This window comes from Mesoplodon densirostris, chromosome 12 (assembly GCF_025265405.1).
Source record: "Mesoplodon densirostris isolate mMesDen1 chromosome 12, mMesDen1 primary haplotype, whole genome shotgun sequence".
Classification (NCBI taxonomy): Eukaryota; Metazoa; Chordata; class Mammalia; order Artiodactyla; family Ziphiidae; genus Mesoplodon; species Mesoplodon densirostris.
The window spans coordinates 42236295-42257483 of NC_082672.1; the positions used below are offsets into that span (position 1 = coordinate 42236295).

General features: G+C 39.0%; 1 protein-coding gene across 3 annotated transcripts in view; it reads left to right on the plus strand.

Moving 5' to 3' along the window:
• MAN1A1 (mannosidase alpha class 1A member 1) overlaps nucleotides 1-21189 on the plus strand; it is a 183606-nt gene that overhangs the window by 148388 nt on the left and 14029 nt on the right. For all 3 annotated transcript variants that reach the window (XM_060114873.1, XM_060114871.1, XM_060114870.1), the window contains 2 exons: nucleotides 9313-9532; nucleotides 10296-10468. In XM_060114873.1, coding sequence (XP_059970856.1) covers nucleotides 9313-9532; nucleotides 10296-10468 — 393 coding nt within the window. The remainder of the gene's footprint in view (nucleotides 1-9312; nucleotides 9533-10295; nucleotides 10469-21189) is intronic.

Here is a 21189-nt window from a genome sequence, read left to right on the forward strand (position 1 = left end):
CTATTAGAGTCACAGTTAAAATTATGGAGAAGAAAAAATCGTCAATTTATTATATATTCTAAAAATTGAGGAAGTTAAAATTGCCTGAGATTACAGACAATCCTAATGGTTACCTCCCTTTGAAGTAAACTTACCTCCAGAGATAAATAGACAGTACTTTCAAATAAAAATCTGCGGGCTTCCCTGGTGGGGCAGTGGTTGAGAGTCCGCCTGCCGATTCAGGGGACACGGGTTCGTGCCCTGGTCTGGGAGGATCCCACATGCCATGGAGCGGCTTGGCCCGTGAGCCATGGCCGCTGAGCCTGCGCGTCCGGAGCCTGTGCTCCGCAATGGGAGAAGGCCACAACAGTGAGAGGCCCGCGTACTGCAAAAAAACAAAAACAAAAAACTGAACTAACCAAACTAATATTTAATCGAAGATTATTAATAGTTTTCAAAGATCCTTTGTGATGAAGGAGGAATGAGAGTGAACAAATATTTGAATTACCTTCTGTGTACTAAGTTAGGTAGATACTTTATGTAGTGTTTGTTTCCTTAAATAGTTTTTTTTGATTTTTATTTTATGTTGATTAACAATGTTGTGTTAAATAGTTTTTTTAAGTGAAATGTAGTTGATGTATGATATTATGTTAATTTCAGGTGTACTATATAGTGATTAGACATTTGTATATGTTATGAAATTATCACCACAGTGAGTCTATCTGTCCCCATACAAAGTTATTACAATATTATTGACCATATTCCTTATGCTGTATATTGCATCCCTGTGGCTTATATTATAATTTGGGGGTTTGTACCTCTTAATCATCTTCACTTATTTCTCCTGCTCCCTCATCCCCCTCCCCTCTGGCAACCACCCATTTGAACACTTAGGTTGCTTCCATATCTTGGCTATGGGAAAAAATGCAGCAGTGAACATGCAGGTGCATATATCTTTCCATATTAGTGTTTTTGATTTCTTCAGATAAATACCCTAAAGTGAAATCGCTGGATCGTATGTCAGTTTTATAGTGGCTGCACCAATTTACAATCCCAAAATAGTGCACAAGGATTCCCCTTTCTTCATATCCTCACCAACACATGTTATTTGTTGTCTGTGATGATAGCCATTCTGACAGGTGTGAGATGTTATCTCATTGTGATTTTCATTTGCATTTCCCTGATGATTAGTGATCTTGAGCATCTTTTCATGTGTCTGTTGGCCATCTCTCTGCCTTCCATCTTCTTTGGAAAAATGTCTATTCAGGTCTTCTGTCCATTTTAATCTGGTTATTTGTTGAGTTGTATGAGTTCTTTGTGTATTTTGGATATTAATCCCTTATCAGATATATTTTCAAATATCTTCTCCCATTTAGTAGGTGGCCTTTTCACTTTTTTTTTGTTAGTTTCCTTCACTGTGCAAAAGCTTTTTAGTTTGTTGTAGTCTCACATGTTTATTTTTTATTTTATTTTCCGTCCCTGAGGAGACAGATAAAAAATATAGATATATATATATGTGTATATAGATATATATATATTGCTAAGACCAGTGTCAAAAGAGTGCACTGCCAGTGTTTTCTTCTAGGAGTTTTATAGTTTCAGGTCTACACTTAAATCTTTAATCAATTTTGAATTTATTTTTATATATGGTGTGAAAAAGTAGTCCAGTTTGATTCTCTTGCATGTAGCTGTCCAGTTTTCCCATCACCATTTATTGAAGAGGCTATCTTTTTCTCACTGTATATTCTTTCCTCCTTTATCATAGATTAATTGACCATATAAGCATGGGTTTATTTCTGGGCTCTCTATTCTGTTCCATTGATCTATGTGTCTGTTTTTGTGACTGTACCGTACTGTTTTTATTACTGTAGCTTTGTAGTATAATTTGAAAGCAGAGGGTTTAATACCTCCAGCTTTGTTCTTCTTTCTCAAGATTGGTTTGATTATTTGGGATCTTTTGTGGTTCCATACAAATTTTAGAATTGTTTGCTCTGGTTCTATAAAAAATGTCTTTGGTATTTTGATAGGGACTGCATTGAATCTGTTGATTGCATTGGGTAGAATGGTCATTTTAACAATATTTATTCTTCCAATCCATGACCATGGTATACCTTCTCATTTGTTTGTGTTGTCTTCAGTTTCTTTCATTGATGTCTTATACTTTTCAGAGTACAAGTCTTTTACTTCTTTGGTTAGATATGTTCCTAGGTATTTTACACTTTTTATGCAGCCATAAATGGGATTGTTTTATTAATTTATCTTTCTTATAGTCTGTTATTAGTGTATAGAAATGCAACAGATACCTGTATATTAATTTTGTATCCTTCAATTTTACTGAATTTATTTATTAGTCCTGCTTCTTTGGTAGTGTCTTTAGGATTTTTCTATATATAGTATGTCATCTGCAAAAAGTGACAGTTTTACTTTTTCCTTTCCAATTTGGACTTCTTTTATCCTTTTTCTTGTCTATTTGCTGTGGCTAGGCCTTCCAAAACTATGTTGAATAAAAGTGACAAGAATGGGCACCCTTGCCTTGTTCCTGATCTTCTTGCTTTCAGCTTTTTATCATTTATTATGATGTTGGCTATAGATTTGTCATATATGGGCTTAATTATCTTGAGGTATATCCCCTCTGTATCTACTTTGTTGAGAGTTTTTATCATAAATGGATGTTGAATTTTGTCAAAAGCTTTTTCTACATCTATTGAGATGATCGTATGAGTTTTATTCTCCAATTTGTTAATGTAGTATAGCACATTGATTGATTTGCAGATATTACACCATCCTCGCATCCCTGGGATAAATCCCACTTGATCATGGTGTATGATCCATTTCATTTATTGTTGAATTTGGTTTGCTAATATTTTGTTGAGGACTTTATCATCTATGTTTATCACTGATATTGGCCTGTTTTTTTTGGGGGGGGGGGGTGTTTGGTATCAGGGTAAAACTGGCCGTATAGAATTTCAGAAGCATTCCTTCTTCTTCAGTTTTTTGGAATAGTTTGAGAAGAATAGGTGTTAACTCTTCTCTAAATGTTTGGTAGAATTCACCCATGAAGCCAACTGATTCCAAACTTTTGTTTGTTGGAACTTTTTTTTTTATTACTGATTCAATTTTTTTACTGGTAATTGGTCTGTTAATATTTTCTATTGATATTTCCAATTCCATCTTAGGAGATTATATATTTCTAGGAATTTTTTCATTTCTTCTAGGTTGTCCATTTTATTGGCATATAAATGTTCATAGTAATCTCTTATGATCCTTTTTATTTCCATGGTATCATTTTAACTTCTCCTCTTTCATTTCTGATTTATTTATTTGGGCCTTCTCTTTTTTTCTTGATGAGTCTGGCTAAAGATGTATCAATTTTGTTTATCTTTTCAAAGAACCAGATCTTAGTTTCTTTGATCTTTTCTATAGTTATTGTGGTTTTTTGGTCTCTATTTATTTCTGCTCTACTAACTTCGGGTTTTGTTCTTTTTCTGTTTCCTTTGGGTGTAAGTTTAGGTTGTTTATTTGAGATTTTTCTTGTCTCCTGTTGTAGGCTTGTATTGCTATAAACTTCCCTCTTAGAACTGCTTTTTCTGTGTCCCATAGATTTTAGATCAATGTGATTACATTTTCACTTGTCTCCAGGTATTTTTTTATTTCTTCTTTGATTTCTTCAGTGATCCACTGGTTGTTACTGGTGTATTGTTTAGCCTCCACATGTTTATGTTTTTTGCATTTTTTCTTGTAGTTTATTTATAGTCTCATAGCGTTGTGGTGAGAAAAGTTGCTTGATACGATCTCAGTTTTCTTAACTTATCTATTTATTAAGTCTGTTTGGTCTAATGTGTCATTTAAGGTCAGTGTTTCCTTATTTTCTTTCTGGATGACCTGCCTATTGATGTGAGTGGGGTGTTTAAGTCCCTACTATTATTGTGTTACTGTCAATTTCTCCCTTTATGTCTGTTAATATTTGCTTATGTATTTAAGTGGTCTTATGTTGGGAGCATATATATTTACAATTATTATATCTTCATCTTGGATTGATCCCTTGATCATTAATGTAATGTACTTTTTTGTTTCTTTTTACAGTCTTTGTTTCAATTCTATTTTGTCTGATATGGTATTGCTTCCAGATTTCTTTCCATTTCCATTTGCATGGAATAACCTTTTTTATCTATCAGTCTGTGTGCCTTTAGATCTGAAATGAGTTTCTTGTAAGCAGCATATATATGGGTCTTGATTTTTCATCCATTCAGCCACTCTATGTCTTTTGATAAGAGCATTTAGTCCATTTACACTTGAAATAATTATTATACATATGTACTTTTTGCCATTTTGTTCATTGTTTTCGTAGTTCTTTTTTGTTTCTTTCTTATTCTTTTGCTCTCTTCCCTTGTGATTTGATTACAGTCTTTAGCTTTATGTTGTGTTCCTTCCTCTTTTTTGAGTGTGTGTATCTATTATAGGTTTTTAGTTTGTAATTACCAAGAGGTTCATATTGAACATCATATGTATATATGATTATTTTAAGTTGATGATCTCTTAAGCTTGAATACGTTCTAAGCACTCTACTTTTTTTTTTTTTTTTTTTTTTTTTTTGTGGTACGCGGGCCTCTCACTGTTGTGGCCTCTCCCGTTGCGGAGCACAGGCTCTGGATGCGCAGGCTCAGCGACCATGGCTCACGGGCCCAGCCGTTCCGCGGCATGTGGGATCTTCCCGGACCGGGGCACAAACCCGTGTCCCCTGCATCAGCAGGCAGACTCTCAACCACTGCGGCACCAGGGAAGCCCTAACCACTCTACATTTTTATTTCCCCCACCACATGTAATGTTTTTGATGTCATATTTTACATCTTTTTGTTTTGTGTATCCATACTACTTATTATGGATATATATGATTTTACTACTTTTGTTTTTTAACCTTCTTACTAGCTTTATGTGGTTGATCGACTACCTTTACTATCTGCTTGTCTTTACCAGTGATGTTTTTCCTCTCATAATTTTTATATTTCTAGTTGTGGCCTTTTCTTTTCTGCTTAGAGGAGTCCCTTTAACATTTCTTATAAAGCCAGTTTAGTGGTGCTAAATTCTTTCAACTTTTGCTTGTTTGTAAAACTCTTTATCTCTCTTTCAAATCTGAATGATAACTTTGCTAAGAAGAGTATTCCTTGTTATAGGCTTTTCCCTTTCATCACTTTAAATATATTGTGCCACTCCTTTCTGGCCTGCAGTGTTTCTGCTGAGGAGACATCTGACAGTTTCATGAGAGTTTTCTTGTAGGTAACTAGTTGCCCTTCTCTTGCTGCTTTTAATAGTCTTTATCTTTAATTTTTACCATTTTAATTATGATGTGCCTTGGTGTGTCTGGTTTGGGACTTTCTTTGCTTCCTGGGCCTGGATGTTTGTTTCCTTTCCCAGGTTAGGTAAGTTTTTAGCTATTGTTTCTTCAGATAAGTTTCCTATCCCTTCCTGTCCCTCTTCTCCTCCTTGGACCCTGTAATACAAATGTTAGTATGCTTGATGTTGTGCCAGAGATCTCTTAGATTAACCTCACTTTTTAATTTCTTTTTTTATCTCCTTTCTGTTCAACTTTGTGTGATTTCTACTACTCTGTCTTCCAGATCACTAATTCATTCCTCTGTGTCATCTAATGTACTATTTATTCCTTCTAGTATATTTTTTATTTCCGTTATTGTATTCTTCAGCTCTGTTTCTTCCTTATATTTTCTAACTCTTGTTGTTGAAATTCTCACTGTATTTATCCATTCTTCTTTTGAGTTCAGTGAGCATCTTTATGATCATTACCTTGAACTCTTAATCAGGTATATTGCTTATCTCTACTTTGTTTGGTTCTTCTTCTGAGGCTATGTCTTGTTCTTTCATTTGGATCATAGTTCTCTGTCTCTCCCTTTTCCCAATTCTCTATGTTTATTTCTATGTGTTAGGTAGGTAACTTACATATCCTAATCTTAGAGAAGTGGCCTTATGTGGGAGATGTCCTGTTGGGCTCAGCCTCTTACATAGTTTAGATATGAAATTAGAAATTTTTTAAAAATATAATAATAATAATTCATAGGGGAAAAAATGGATATTTGTAATTCCAGTGATGTTGCCATTGTTCTAAAATCAGTGTCCCTAAAAGGAATTCTGGGTGATTTTACAATAGACCAACTTATTTGTTTAAATATAAATACAACTTGCACTGCTCTAGTTGACTGGATTTAATATTACATTGGTTCCCTCCAAGGTCAGTAGTGAACTTCAGTAAGTAGAGCAGACACAACTCTTTACTATTTCACATATAGGAACCAGACACCTTAGTTAGAACATTGGCCTTCATTTCACACAGCCTTTAAAGGACATGATAAACATTAAAAGCAAACTAGGATATGGTCCATATGGCCTCTTCAGGTTTATTTTTCTTCATTCCTATGAGGTTTCAGGTTTTAAACCAGGGAGTTCTCCATACAGTATGGTTTCCATTATGTCATTTTTTAATTACAGTCCTGGCAGACATTTTAATTATTGTAATTTTAAAGTGGCCCCCTAAGATCTTGATGTTCCAGGAAAGGCAACTTTAAAATACTCTTTGAAATACTTTTCCTCCAGTTTTGAGAACTATACCCACACAGCTTTTAGCATATTGTATTTAGACAAACCATTGACAGGAAAATCCATTAAGAGCAAATGAAGTCAAAATGTTTCCTCTTTCTCTTAATAGTAAAAACACTTTCAATCCATTGTGTGTTTTCAACATAGAAAGCAAAGCTAGAACAGTTACACTTCTGATTTTAAGAAGTAGTCAATGTCTTACATAGTAAAGTTTCTTTGTATTGCTTGTACCTTAAAATATCATTATTATGAAAGAGAGTATCCCTTACAATATTGTTCCAGACAGTTGAGTTCCTGGAGATGTAGTCCATCAGTTTTAGCTTCCAGTGCATTTTGGAAGTCATTTAATCCCAGAGTGACATGTTTTCTTTCGTTGTGTTAATAACGAAATACTTTGAGTTTTCAACTGGCTGTTATGGCCTCATCTGGAGGCCATACTAAGAATCCATAATGGTGGATGCTCATGCTTCAAGAAAGTCCACTGGAGTGAATGATACCTGGGCAGGTGATGTATTAGGCATTTAGGATTCTATAGGCACAGCCAACTAACTTTTTTCAAATATAGAAGGATGAAATCACAAAATATACAATACTCTTTTTTCCTAATCAATTCTCTGTAGGCTTGACACAACATTTTTTAGAGCCACTAAAGACTATTTTTCCTCCTTTATATTTATTTACATTTTCCCATTGCCACACAAACATTGTTTTAAAAGTCTTGGAACTTCATTGTAATTTATTTTGAGAGATAACAGCTTGCTCAGAATCATGCCAAAAATAATATAGTACTTTATTCAGGATCTGTAACAGGGTAATAATGTTTCTCTAATGCATGCTCAAAAGCTATTACTCTTGCCATGTAGAAAGAATAATTTCTTGGGTGATGAACAAGTATCTGCTTGAAGGACTTTACTGCAATTTGTGCTATGAGAAGTATAAATAGCTAAGATGTTCAGTTGCATTAAATAAGAATGAAATATTAATGTAATAACTAGACCATCAATAAAATTAGCTTAACCACAGTTAATGTGCACAGTAGTGCGTTCATTTATTTCTTACCATCTTAGTTTCATTTGTTTATTTCCAGTGAAGGAAGGAGAGGTTTTATCTACCTATGCATTCATTTTCATTCATTCTTCTGTATCACAAGTTTTGTCTGTTATCTACTACAGGCATGCCTCAGAGGTATTGTGGGTTCAGTTCCAGACCACTGCAATAAAGTGAATAACACAGTAGAGCAAGTCACATGAAATTTTTGGTTGCCCCGTGCATATAAACTTAATATTTACACTATACTCTAGGCTGTTTAATGTACAATAGCAGTATGTCTAAAAAAACAATGTATTTACCTTAGTTAAAAAATGCTAACCATCATCTGAGTCTTCAGTGAGTTGTAATAATAATGTTAAAGATCACTGATACAGATCACCATAACGAATATAATAATAATGAAAAAGTTTGAAGTATTGCGGATTATCAAAATGTGACACCGAGACATGAAAAGAGCAAATGCTGTTGGAAAAACAGCGCTGATAGACTTGCTTGACACAGGGTCACTGCAAAACTTCAATTGCAATATCTGCAAAGCACAATAAAGCAAGGCTCAATAAAATGAGCTATGCCTGTATTCCCAAATGTGATTCCTAAAATCCTCTCTTTTTTTATAATAGTATAACAGTTATAGACACAATCATAGCCCTTCTCCTTCCAAGAAGTAATTGGGGGTGTAGGGGAGCATTTCCTGTTAAAGTAATTAAAAATAGTAATGCCAAGCACTTACACTACAATTTTGTGTTTTTTTTTAAAGGGCCTATTTTATTTTGTTTATTCAAAAGAATATCAACAGTCCTGGAGCAGAAATAAAAGGTGTTTAACAAGCCACTTTTGTAAACATCATTTCTCCCAAATTTACAGACCTTTATTCTTTTTTAAAAAAAATACTTATTCATTGTATATTAATGTCCTTTTTAAAAGAATTATTAAGGAGGAATTTAATTCAAGTGTTACCACAGTGGAGATGTGATGATGATAAATGACCTTTATCAAGTGCTAATCACAGCACTGACTGCTTTATAAACAAAATGTTGCAGTTTTCTCAGTGCATACTACTATTCCCATTTTATGCATAAGGACACTGAGATTTAAGGATACAGTAAGCAAATTACCCACAAAGTTTACAGATAGTAAGTGTCAGAGCTGGAATTTGAAGCCAAGCAATCTGATTGACTCAAGAACAGCTCCTTTTTCCCACTCTGTTTTGCTACCCCTCCAAGCCTAAGAGAGAGAAAGGAGGGGTAATACCACCAGCCTGGATTTTATACACAAATATGGTCTGTTCACCATTCATGGTAGAGCCTGTGCTTTGTGTTGTTTCTCCATTTGTGAAAATGGAAATGCACTAAAGCAGCTCTTACCACTATACCAGTGGCCTATCTTTGAAAAGGAAACAGCTTTTTCAGTATGAGGACTACAAGTGTTTGGGCATGGAACCAAGCAAAACCTACTGGGCTTGCCCAACAGTGTTAATTCTAACTAACGAAACTAATAAGGCATAGACTAGAGGACATATACAGAGAGCAATAACATGAAATTTCAGGCCGAATTCTATTTGTAGTAACAAACTCAAATCAATCGTGAGTGATGTTTTATCTTTTTTTAATGTTGTGGTGTTTTTGGTATAAATCTGAGAAAAGATTATAAAATGTTGAAAATAAGTATTATTTTCAGGCAATTGAGACTCACTTGATCCGGAAGTCACGTAACGGACTGACTTACATCGCAGAGTGGAAAGGAGGCCTCCTGGAACACAAGATGGGCCACCTGACCTGCTTTGCGGGAGGCATGTTTGCCCTCGGGGCAGATGATGCTCCTGAAGGCCTGACCCAACACTACCTTCAACTCGGGGCTGAAATTGCCCGAACCTGTCATGAATCTTACAATCGCACATGTGAGTACCTGTTACTCTTCATACACAATCCACGTGCTTTTTATTTCATTCTGTAAGGAACTTTGTCCATTTTGTCCATTTGTTGCCATCAAAAGAACATCCACCATGCCTGATGAAACTTGATGATCATGATTAATATCTTAAAGGAATTTCTATTTTTACTTTAAGAGGCATTACTCTTCTATATAAAAATATTTACCTTTAGTTTACCAAGAAACAAAAATCCAGGCCATAAAGGGTTAAGTCTGTCTACCTTATTGGCCCTGCTTTAGGTAAATAACATTGGGTGAGAGTCTCTGTCCCAGTACAAAAGAAACTTGTTATGTTATAAACCATTATTAATCTTCCCAGAATCTCCATGAAATGTATGATGACTCTGGCGGCCTTCTTATAAAAATAGGAGTTTGATGTACAAATACTAAATAACCTTCAAGACATAATGACTTAGAATTCTCAACCACTGATTTTCTAGCTCACTAATAAGGTGGTGCTTTGCACCTACCCAGTGGGTGCTCAGTAAATGGTGGTTAAATGAAAGAAAATAAGGGATCATTACCATTTTCTAAAATGGACTCTTTTCGATGAATAAATTATAAAGGTATATTGAATATTGCTTATTATACAGTGTTTATAATTATTCCTTAAAATGATTGTTTTGGCACCTCTCTTGAATGTTGTAAGGTACTTTCTAGTTTCATTGAAGTTATAGACATTAAACACTGTCTAGGACAATAACCCTTGTCCTCCGTTGCATCTCCTTTAGTTGTGAAACTGGGACCAGAAGCTTTCAGATTCGATGGCGGTGTTGAAGCCATTGCTACGAGGCAAAATGAAAAATACTACATCCTACGGCCAGAAGTTGTTGAGACTTACATGTACATGTGGCGACTGACTCATGATCCAAAATACAGGAAATGGGCCTGGGAAGCTGTAGAGGTGACGTTTTAGTTTGCTTATGTTTCTTATAGAAAAATGTCTGTGGAAAAAATGTTCAGTGATACCTATAAATCCAGCATATCAACTTTTCTATGATTTTTAAAGCTTAAAGTTTTGACCAGCCATCTTTCCATTCACGACTGAGTGTTTTCAGTTAAGTCATCCTATATCCCTGGCTTCAGCTTTGCTTTATGTAACAGTGATATAAATATACGTACTCTGGTGTTGAAGGAGAAATCTAGAAAGGGATATTATAAAATTAAGTTCTTGGGCTCCCCTGGTGGCGCAGTGGTTGAGAGTCCGCCTGCCGATGGAGGGGACACGGGTTCGTGCCCCGGTCTGGGAAGATCCCACATGCTGCAGAATGTCTAGGCCCGTGAGCCATGGCCGCTGAGCCTGCGCGTCCGGAGCCTGTGCTCCGCAATGGGAAAGGCCATGACAGTGAGAGGCCCGCGTACCGCAAAAAATAAATAAATAAATAAAATTAAGTTCTCATGACTATAAAAAATGTGATCAGTTAATTCCACAAAGGATTATGGGCAACTTGGGAATAGTTACCCCAACCTGCTCTCTGTTTCAAGAAACCACTATGTGATTGCTTCTTTTAGTCTTTGGGCATGAAAATGATAAAATATGCTTTTAGTTAGAGTAAATTAGCTACTTAGAGCTAAATTTTAGAAAGTACCTACAGAAGAACTACTTTGTACAAGAATATTCCGATACTAGTCTCAGGATTCGCCGAATATCTATAAGCTTCCTATCTGTCCAGTGTATTATTTGAATTGTCTTTGTCACTTCTTGAGTCTCTTCCTGCTGAATATGGTGTATCATCTTCCTAAACTAATCTGTTGAACACTTTGTGTGCTGAATGCCAGCAGAGGCGCCCTTCAGGATACGCATCAAACAACGTCTATTTTTTTTTTTTTTTTTTTTGTGGTACGCCGGCCTCTCACTGCTGTGGCCTCTCCCGTTGCAGAGCACAGGCTCCAGACGCGCAGACTCAGTGGCCATGGCTCATGGGCCCAGCCGCTCCGTGGCACGTGGGATCCTTCCGGACCGGGGCACGAACCCACGTCCCCTGCATCGGCAGGCGGACTCCCAACCACTGTGCCACCAGAGAAGCCCACAACGTCTAATTTTAAGAGCTATTATTCCAAAAGGAGTGAGAGGATATTCAGGGGTTAAGAACAAGCAAATGCTTTAATTACATTCACTTATTGTCCAACACTCTTTGTTAGAAAGTTAGCTGTCTTTTAAAACCATTAGGAGTAACTTCTCTCGGGAAATCTAAAATGAATATTGCCTTTATGTAAAATTTAACTGATATCTCAGGAAGCCATTGATGAGTCTTGCTTATTACCCTCTTCATTTAATGTGTGTCTTTTTTTTTTTGCGGTATGCGGGCCTCTCACTGTTGTGGCCTCCCCCGTTGCGGAGCACAGGCTCCGGACGCGCAGGCTCCGGACGCGCAGGCTCAGCGGCCATGGCTCACGGGCCCAGCCGCTCCGCGGCATATGGGATCCTCCCAGACCGGGGCACGAACCCGTATCCCCTGCATCGGCAGGCGGACTCTCAACCACTTGCGCCACCAGGGAGGCCCTAATGTGTGTCTTATAACCAGTTGTCAGTCATTTTAAGTAATGCAATTTTTTAGGCCTCTTTGTTTTTGCATAATTTTCTAATTATGGTTACTCAGTTGTAATTTCAGTTTCTTTAAGTTTATGTTTTTTCCTCTGAAAAAAGTATATTAAAATTGAGGTTCATCTAAGCCTTGGTGATTGGGAATTATTTTGGTCTTCAATAGGCCAGCAAAGAAATTAAGGTTAATTCTCACCTTGCAAATCAGTTTAAATTGAAAATACCAGTAATAACATATTTCATCAAATATAAAACACCATAACTGATAAGAAACACCATTTTATATACCATTAAGAAAGCACAACACTACCAATTAAATTATGACATTGCCAATTTTAGAGACGTTAAAGTGTGAAAAATATATAACAGAATTGATCAAAAGTGGAAGAAGTAAGTAAATACTGTCATGTGGGCAGGAGGATTCCATTTGCTTGGTTCTTTGTGGGTAGGTGCATTGTTTGTTTGTAGGGTAATAAGGTTGGTTTGACGTGTTAGGATTTTTATCTATTAACCCCTTTTAGAGTAGCATATGATGTCAAATTGTTAACTTGTCACAACACAGGAATTCCCTTTGTTTTTGCCAGTAGTATCAATAACTTCTGTTAGAACTTGAGGTGTAGTGGGGAGGGAGAAGTGCTAGGGACTCTTGGCCTTTTGTAAAGCATGAAGATCATAGACTTAGAACCTATGGCAGCCCTTTTTTTCCTTTTTTCCTGTGTCCCATCTCCTCAGCCCACCCTATGTCTCAGCTACAGCTGCAGTAGGCAGCACCCTGGCCCACGGGCAGCATGACTTCCAGCACCCAGTCTTGTCAACTGTGCTGACTCAGGGCCCCTTCACAGGCAGCTGGCTGTGGTCTGGGAAACCTGGGAGAGTCTACAGCCCCAGGGGCAGTCCCTCAGCCAGTGAGGTTTTAGAGTTGATGGATAACTATCCAGTCTTGCTCCTCTGAAGAATAATTCTGAGATGCATTCTAGATGGTTCCTTAGAGGGTTTCCAGTGGGAGCAAGCCCCCGCGTGCACACAGCAGTGACCTGCTCAATGTGTATTTCACTGGCCCTTCTCCCTTCCTTGTTTCACTCTCCCCACTCACTCGCTCACTTCCTGATATCACCTCCCCCCAAATCTCCCTGCATCCAATCCTTGTCTCATGCTCTGTTTTTAGAGGAACTCTTGCCCAGAGGCTGAGAGCCCCAAGAACAGATTGTGGTGAAATGATGTTCTGATCAGACTAAGCAGCCTGGTTACATAGCCACTTCCACTGTGGAAAAACTGTAAAACCAGGGCCTATTACGGGGGGCCCAGGAGAGCTGCTTGTCCCCAGCTTCACATCCCTAAAGCCTTAAAATTTAGATGTGACATGAAGGTTTTTCATTTTTTGAAAGTTAAAAATGCCTCTTCAGCATCCCCCCCCTTTTTTCTTTTTAACTTACCAAAAGCCTCAAAAAATAAAAATAGCTAGGCCTCTCTAAACATCTGAAAGGCCCCTGTCACTGTGCTAAGTGTGTCTTCATCTTGAGTTTTATTCGTTTTTTTTTTTTTTTTTTTTTTTTTTTTTTGCTGTACGCGGGCCTCTCACTGCTGTGGCCTCTCCCGTTGCGGAGCACAGGCTCCGGACACACAGGCTCCGCGGCCATGGCTCGCGGGCCCAGCCGCTCCGCGGCATGTGGGATCTTCCGGGACAGGGGCACGAACCCGTGTCCCCTGCATCGGCAGGCGGACTCTCAACCACTGCGCCACCAGGGAAGCCCCTATTCGTTTTTTTTTAAACATTTTTATTGGAGTATAATTGCTTTACAATCTTGTGTTAGTTTCTGCTGTATAGCAAAGTGAATCAGCTGTATGTATACATATATCCCCATATCTCCACCCTCTTGCATCTCCTTCCCATCCTCCTTATCCCACCCCTCTAGGTGGTCACAAAGCACCAAACTGATCGCCCCGTGCCATGGAGCTGCTTCCCACTAGCTATCTATTTTACATTTGGTAGTGTGTATATGTCAATGCTACTCTCTCACTTCGTCCTAGCTTACCCTTCCCCCTCCCCGTGTCCTCAAGTCCATTCTCTATGTCTGCATCTTTATTCCTGTCCTGCCCCTAGGTTCATCAGAACCTTTTTTTTTTTTTTTAGATTCCATACATATGTAGTAGCATACGGTATTTGTTTTTCTCTTTCTGACTTACTTCACTCTGTAGGACAGACTCTAGGTCCATCTACCTCACTGCAAATAACTCAATTTCATTTCTTTTTATGGCTGAGTAATATTCCATTGTATGTATGTGCCACATCTTCTTTATCCATTCATCTGTCGATGGACACTTAGGTTGCTTCCATGTCCTGGCTATTGTAAATAGTGCTGCAGTGAACATTGTGGTACATGACTCTTTTTGAATTATGGTTTTCTCAGAGTATATGCCCAGTAGTGGGATTGCTGGGTCATATGGTAGTTCTATTTTTAGTTTTTTAAGGAACCTCCATACTGTCCTCCATAGTGGCTGTATCAATTTACATTCCCACCAACAGTGCAAGAGAGTTCCCTTTTCTCACACCCTCTCCAGCATTTATTGTTTCTAGATTTTTTAATGATGGCCATTCTGACTGGTGTGAGGTGATACCTCCTTATAGTTTTGATTTGCATTTCTTTAATGATTAGTGATGTTGAGCATCCTTTCATGTGTTTGTTGGCAATCTGTATATCTTCTTTGGAGAAATGCCTATTTAGGTCTTCTGCCCACGTTTGGATTAGGTTGTTTGTTTTTTTGATATTGAGCTGCATGAGCTGCTTGTATATTTTGGAGATTAATCCTTTGTCAGTTGCTTCATTTGCAAATATTTTCTCTCATTCTAAGGGTTGTCTTCTCGTCTTGCTTATGGTTTCCATTGCTGTGCAAAAGCTTTTAAGTTTCATTAGGTCCCATTTGTTTATTTTTGTTTTTATTTCCATTTCTCTAGGAGGTGGGTCAAAGAATCTTACTGTGATTTATGTCAGAGAGTGTTCTGTCTATGTTTTCCTCTAAGAGTTTTATACTGTCTGACCTTACATTTAGGTCTTTAATCGGTTTTGAGTTTATTTTGGGGTATGGTGTTAGGGAGTGTTCTAATTTCATTCTTTTACATGTAGCTGTCCAGTTTTCCCAGCACCACTTGTAGAAGAGGCTGTCTTTTCTCCATTGTATATTCTTTCCTCCTTTATCAAAAATAAGGTGACCATATGTGCATGGGTTTATCTCTGGGCTTTTTATCCTGTTCCATTGATCTATATTTCTGTTTTTGTGCCAGTACCATACTGTCTTGATTACTGTAGCTTTGTAGTATAGTCTGAAGTCAGGGAGCCTGATTCCTCCAGCTCCGTTTTTCCTTCCCAATATTGCTTTGGCTATTCAGGGTCTTTTGTGTTTCCATACAAATTTTGCAATTTTTTGTTCTAGTTCTGTGAAAAATGCCATTGGTAGTCTGATAGGGATTGCCTCAAATCTGTAGATTGGTTTGGGTAGTATAGTCATTTTCACAATATTGATTCTTCCAATCTGAGAACATGGTATATACATCTCTCCATCTGTTTGTATCATCTTTAATTTCTTTCATCAGTGTCTTATTGTTTTCTGCATACAGGTCTTTTGTCTCATTAGGTAGGTTTATTCCTAGGTATTTTGTTATTTTTCTTGCAGTGGTAAATGGGAGTGTTTCCTTAATTCCTCTTTCAGATTTTTCATTAGTGTATAGGAAGGCAAGAGATTTCCATGCATTAATTTTGTATCCTGATACTTTACCAAATTCGTTGATTAGCTCTAGTAATTTTCCAGTAGCATCTTTAGGATTCTCTATGTATAGTATCATGTCATCTGCAAACAGTGACAGTTTTACTTCTTCTTTTCCGATTTGGATTCCTTTTTCTTCTCTGATTGCTGTGGCTAAAACTTGTATCCATTCAGCCAGTCTGTGTCTTGTGGTTGGAGCATTTAATTCATTTACATTTAAGGTAGTTATCAATATGTATGTTCCTATTACCATTTTCTTAATTGTTTGGGTTTTGTTTTTGTAGGTCTTTTCCTTCTCTTGTGTTTCCTGCCTAGAGAAGTTCCTTTAGCATTTCTTGTAAAGCTGGTTTGGTGCTGCTGAATTCTCTTATCTTTTGCTTATCTGTAAAGGTTTTAATTTCTCCCTGGAATCTGAATGAGATCCTTGCTGGGTAGAGTACTCTTGGTTGTAGGTTCTTCCCTTTCATCACTTTAAATATGTCCTGCCATGCCCTTCTTGCTTGCAGAGTTTCTGCTTAAAGATCAGCTGTTAACCTTATGGAGATTCCCTTGTATGTTATTTGTTGCTTTTCCCTTGCTGCTTTTAATATTTTTTCTTTGGATTTAATTTTTGATAGTTTGATTAATTTGTGTCTTGGTGTGTTTCTCCTTGGATTTATCCTGTATGGGACTCTCTGCACTTCCTGGACTCGATTGACTATTTCCTTTCCCATATTAGGGAATTTTTCAACTATAATCTCTTCAAATATTTTCTCAGTCCCTTTCTTCTTCTCTTCTTCTGGGACCACTATAATTTGAATGTTGGTGTGTTTAATGTTGTCCCAGAGGTCTCTGAGACTGTCCTCAATCCTTTTGTCTTTATTCTGCTCTGCAATAGTTATTTCCACTATTTTATCTTCCAGGTCACTTATCCATTCTTCTGCCTCAGTTATTGTGCCATTAATTCCTTCTAGAGAATTTTAAATTTCATTTATTGTGTTGTTCATCATTGTTTGTTTGCTCTTTATTTCTTCTAGGTCCTTGTTAAACGTTTCTTGTATTTCCTCCATTCTGTTTCCAAGATTTTGGATCATCTTTACTATCATTACTCTGAATTCTTTTTCAGGTAGACTGCCTATGTCCTCTTCATTTGTTTGGTATGGTGAGTTTTTACCTTGCTCATTCATCTGCTGCATATTTCTCTTTCTTCCCGTTTTGCTTAACTTGATGTGTTTGGGGTCTCCTTTTCACAGGCTGCATTTTCATATTTCCTGGTGTTTTTGGTGTCTGCCCCCAGTGGGTGAGGTTGCTTCAGTGGGTTGTGTAGGCTTCCTGGTAGAGGGGACTGGCACCTATGTTCTGGTGGGTGGGGCTGGATCTTGTCTTTCTGGTAGCAGGGCTGCATCCAGTGGTGTGTTTTGGCGTGTCTGTGACCTTATTATGATTTTAGGCAGCCTCTCTGCTAATGAGTGGGTTTGTATTCCTCTCTTGCTAGTTATTTGGCATGGGGCATCCAGCACTGGAGCTTGCTGGCCATTGGGTAGAACTGGGTCTTAGCATTGAGACGGAGATCCCTGGGAGAGCTCTCGCCGATTGATATTATGTGGGGCCTGGAGATCTCTGGTGGTCCAGTGTCCTGAACTTGTCTCTCCCACCTCAGAGGCTCAGGCCTGACACCCAGCCAGAGCACCAAGACCCTGTTAGCCACATGGCTCAGAAGAAAAGGGAGGGGAAAAAAGAAAGAAAGTAATAATAATAATAAATAAAATAAAATAATTAAAATAAAAATGTATTTTTAATTATTAAAATAAAAAAATTAAGTAAAAAAAAAGAGAGAGCAACCAAACCAATAAACAAATACACCAATAACAAGCACTAAAAACTATACTAAGATAAACATAAAAATCAGAAACAAGTCAGTCGCAGACAGCAAACCCCAAGTCTACAGTTGCTCCCAAAGTCCACCACCTCAATTTTGGGTTCATTCGTTGTCTATTCAGGTATTCCACAGATGCAGGATACCTCAAGTTGATTGTGGAGATTTAATCTGCTCCTCCTGAGGCTGCTGGGAGAGATTTCCCTTTCTCTTGTTTGTTCGCACAGCTCCTGGGGTTCAGCTTTGGGTTTGGCCCCGCCTCTCTGTGCAGGTTGCCCTCATGCGTCTGTTCTTTTCTCAGACAGGACGGGGTTAAAGCAGCGGCTGATTACTGGGCTCTGGCTCACTCAGGCCGGGGTGAGGGAGGAGTACGGAATGCGGGGCGAGCCTGCGGTGGCAGAGGCCGACATGACGTTGCAACAGCCTGAGGCACACAGTGTGTTCTCCCAGGGAAGTTGTCCCTGGATCACAGGACCCTGGCAGGGGCGGGCTGCACAGGCTCCTGGGAAGGGAAGTGTGGATAGTGACCTGTGCTTGCACACAGGCTTCTTGGTGGCTTCAGCAGCCGCATTAGCATTTAAGCCCATCTCTGGTGTCCGAGTTGATAGCTGTGGCTCGTGCCCGTCTCTGGAGCTTGTTTAGGCGGTGCTCTGCCTTCTGTGGGCAGACAGGGAACGAATCCCCTCTCCTCACACACCCCAAAACAATGGTCTCTTGCCTCTTAGGCAGTTCCAGACTTTTTCCTGGACTCCCTCCTGCCTAGCTGTGGCGCACTAGCCCCCTTCAGGCTGTGTTCACGCCGCCAACCCCAGTCCTCTCCCTGGGATCTGACCTCCGAAGCCCGAGCCTCAGCTCCCAGCCCCGCCCGCCCCGGTGGGTGAGCAGACAAGACTCTCGGGCTGGTGAGTGCCGGTCGGCACCGATCCTCTGTGCGGGAATCTCTCCGCTTTGCCCTCCGCACCCCTGTTGCTGTGCTCTCCTCCGTGGCTCCGAAGCTTCCGCCCAGCCAACCCCTATCTCCACCCGCGAAGGGGCTTCCTAGTGTGTAGAAACCTTTCCTCGTTCACAGCTCCCTCCCAGAGGTGCAGGTCCCATCCCTATTCTTTTGTCTCTTTTTCTTTTGCCCTACCCAGGTACGTGGGGAGTTTCTTGACTTCGGGGAGGTCTGAGGTCTTCTGCCACTGTTCAGTAGGTGTTCTGTAGGGGTTGTTCCATGTGTAGGTGTATCTTTGATGTATTTGTGGGGAGGAAGGTGATCTCCACGTCTTACTCCTCTGCCATCTTCTGGACTAGTCTTGAGTTTTATTCTCAGGACAACCTCATGTTGAGAAAAGGCATGCTTCCTGGGTCCAGGAAACTGAGGCTGCAGCTAGGGAGTCTGGAGCTGGGATTCGGCCCCCACCTCTAAAACGTTAGATTGTCTTCTTGACTACTCTGGTTCACCACATCAGGATTGGGGGAGAAAAAGAATGAGTGGAGGTGAACTGAAAAGATGAAAAACGTTTGGGCAGTGACTACCCCCAAAACAACTCTTTTTTCTATGATAAAAGAAGGAGCTTATAGAAATTTCTATAGGAGGGAGGGTTAGCTGTTTATCATGCCTGGTCCTCTCTTTAGCTTATTTCTTTATTACCAAAAAACTTCAAGGGGCAAACCAAGAAAAACTTCTGTGGATAAAATCTTTTTTTTAAGGAGATGTCTAGAAATAGGATTTCATTATGTTCAGTAATAACAAATTCACCCATTTCTTCTAAATCTTGGTTTTTTGTTTCCTTTTTTACAAATAATTTTTGGCCTACTCCATGTAGCCGGTATTTGACTTTTTATCAAAAAGAACTGTTATCAAAAAAGAAGGAAGGAAAGGGCTTCCCTGGTGGTGCAGTGGTTGAGAGTCCGCCTGCCGATGCAGGGGACACGGGTTCGTGCCCCGGTCCGGGAAGATCCCACATGCCGCGGAGCAGCTGGGCCCGTGAGCCATGGCCGCTGAGCCTGCGCGTCCGGAGCCTGTGCTCCACAACAGGAGAGGCCACAGCAGGGAGAGGCCCGTGTACCACAAAAAAAAAAAAAAAGAAGGAAGGAAAAATATAATAGGACCTGAAAGTTCCTTTCTTCAGGCTTTTCCCTCACTTAGCTCTCTGTCTGAAACTAAGAATATAATTGAAGGTTTTTTTTAAGTTAATTGTTCTTATATTCCCCGGGCCTTTTAAACAGTACCAAACCAGGAGATGGGTGTTTTTTATTCACATAGCCTGCCAGTTAGATTTTCTTTCACCTGGTAATTAAATGCTTCTCCTCTGGGCCCCGTGCTCTCTCCCTCTGCCCTCCAGCCCTAGGGTGCAGAATCAATATCCTCATTATCAGTGTCTGCAGATGGAAGCTGAGCGCTCAGCACCACATTCCTGCTCCCTGCCTTTGCCTTCCATCTCACGTTTTCTGGGCTCTGCATGCTTAGAGCCATGCTTTCCTCCAAAGCCCTTTTCTAGCCAATGAAGATTTTTCTCAACTAACATGGCAAGATCTATACCGTATCTTGGTAGTTGAGCTAAATGGGAGGAAAATATGATGTAATTATGCACATAAAAGAAGAGGAACAGGGCTGTGATCTGTAGAAAGAAAACTGAAAAATAAATGAATAATGACATGAGAACCTGAGTAACATTTTTTTCATGTTTCCTATGTTTTCCTTATCTCATTAAAAATTTTAAGGGGCTTAGGCTTACACTTTATTATTTTTGTCCACATTCTATGAATTAGAACCAGATTTCCAATGACAGTTTGTATACAGTGGAAACCTTTATTTGACCATTTAGTTATTAGAATTAATAGGATGTGGTGAATAGAAAATAACTTTCCTGGAGGTGACTATGCCTGGGAACCAGCAAAGCAAACCAATGTAATTTCCAAATACAAAGAGCAGTCAGGTTAGCAGCAGCTGACAGAATGGAAGGCAAGTTATTTTAGGTGTTACCTAAATTTTCGTTCCCACACTGCCCAACCCATGTCTTTTCCCATCTCTGACTGTAGTACTCGTTGTAGTCAGGCAGCTATAGAAATGTAGGCTCATTTCTCTCTTCATAGTTACCAGTGGTTTCATCCCATCTTTCTTCCATCTCGGACTAAAGAAAAGAAAAATGTATGTCAGAAATAGATACCAGCCATGTTTTTTTCACTGCTTTCCATTTTCTCTTTTATATCTGTCAGTCACCAATATCACTCAGTACTCCACAATCAATTGTTTTAAAATAAGATATTCTGATGATAGTAGCAGCTGTTTTTGGTCCAGTACACTTTCTCAACCAGCGGTTTAGAATCCCAGTTGACATGAACAATCTCTCTAGACCAGGGGTCAGCAAACTTTTTCTGTGAGGGCCAGAGAGAATTGGGCTTGGGGACCCTATGCATTTACTCAACTCTGCCATTGTAGTGAAAAAACAGTCACACACAATATGTAAACAAGTGAGTGTGACTG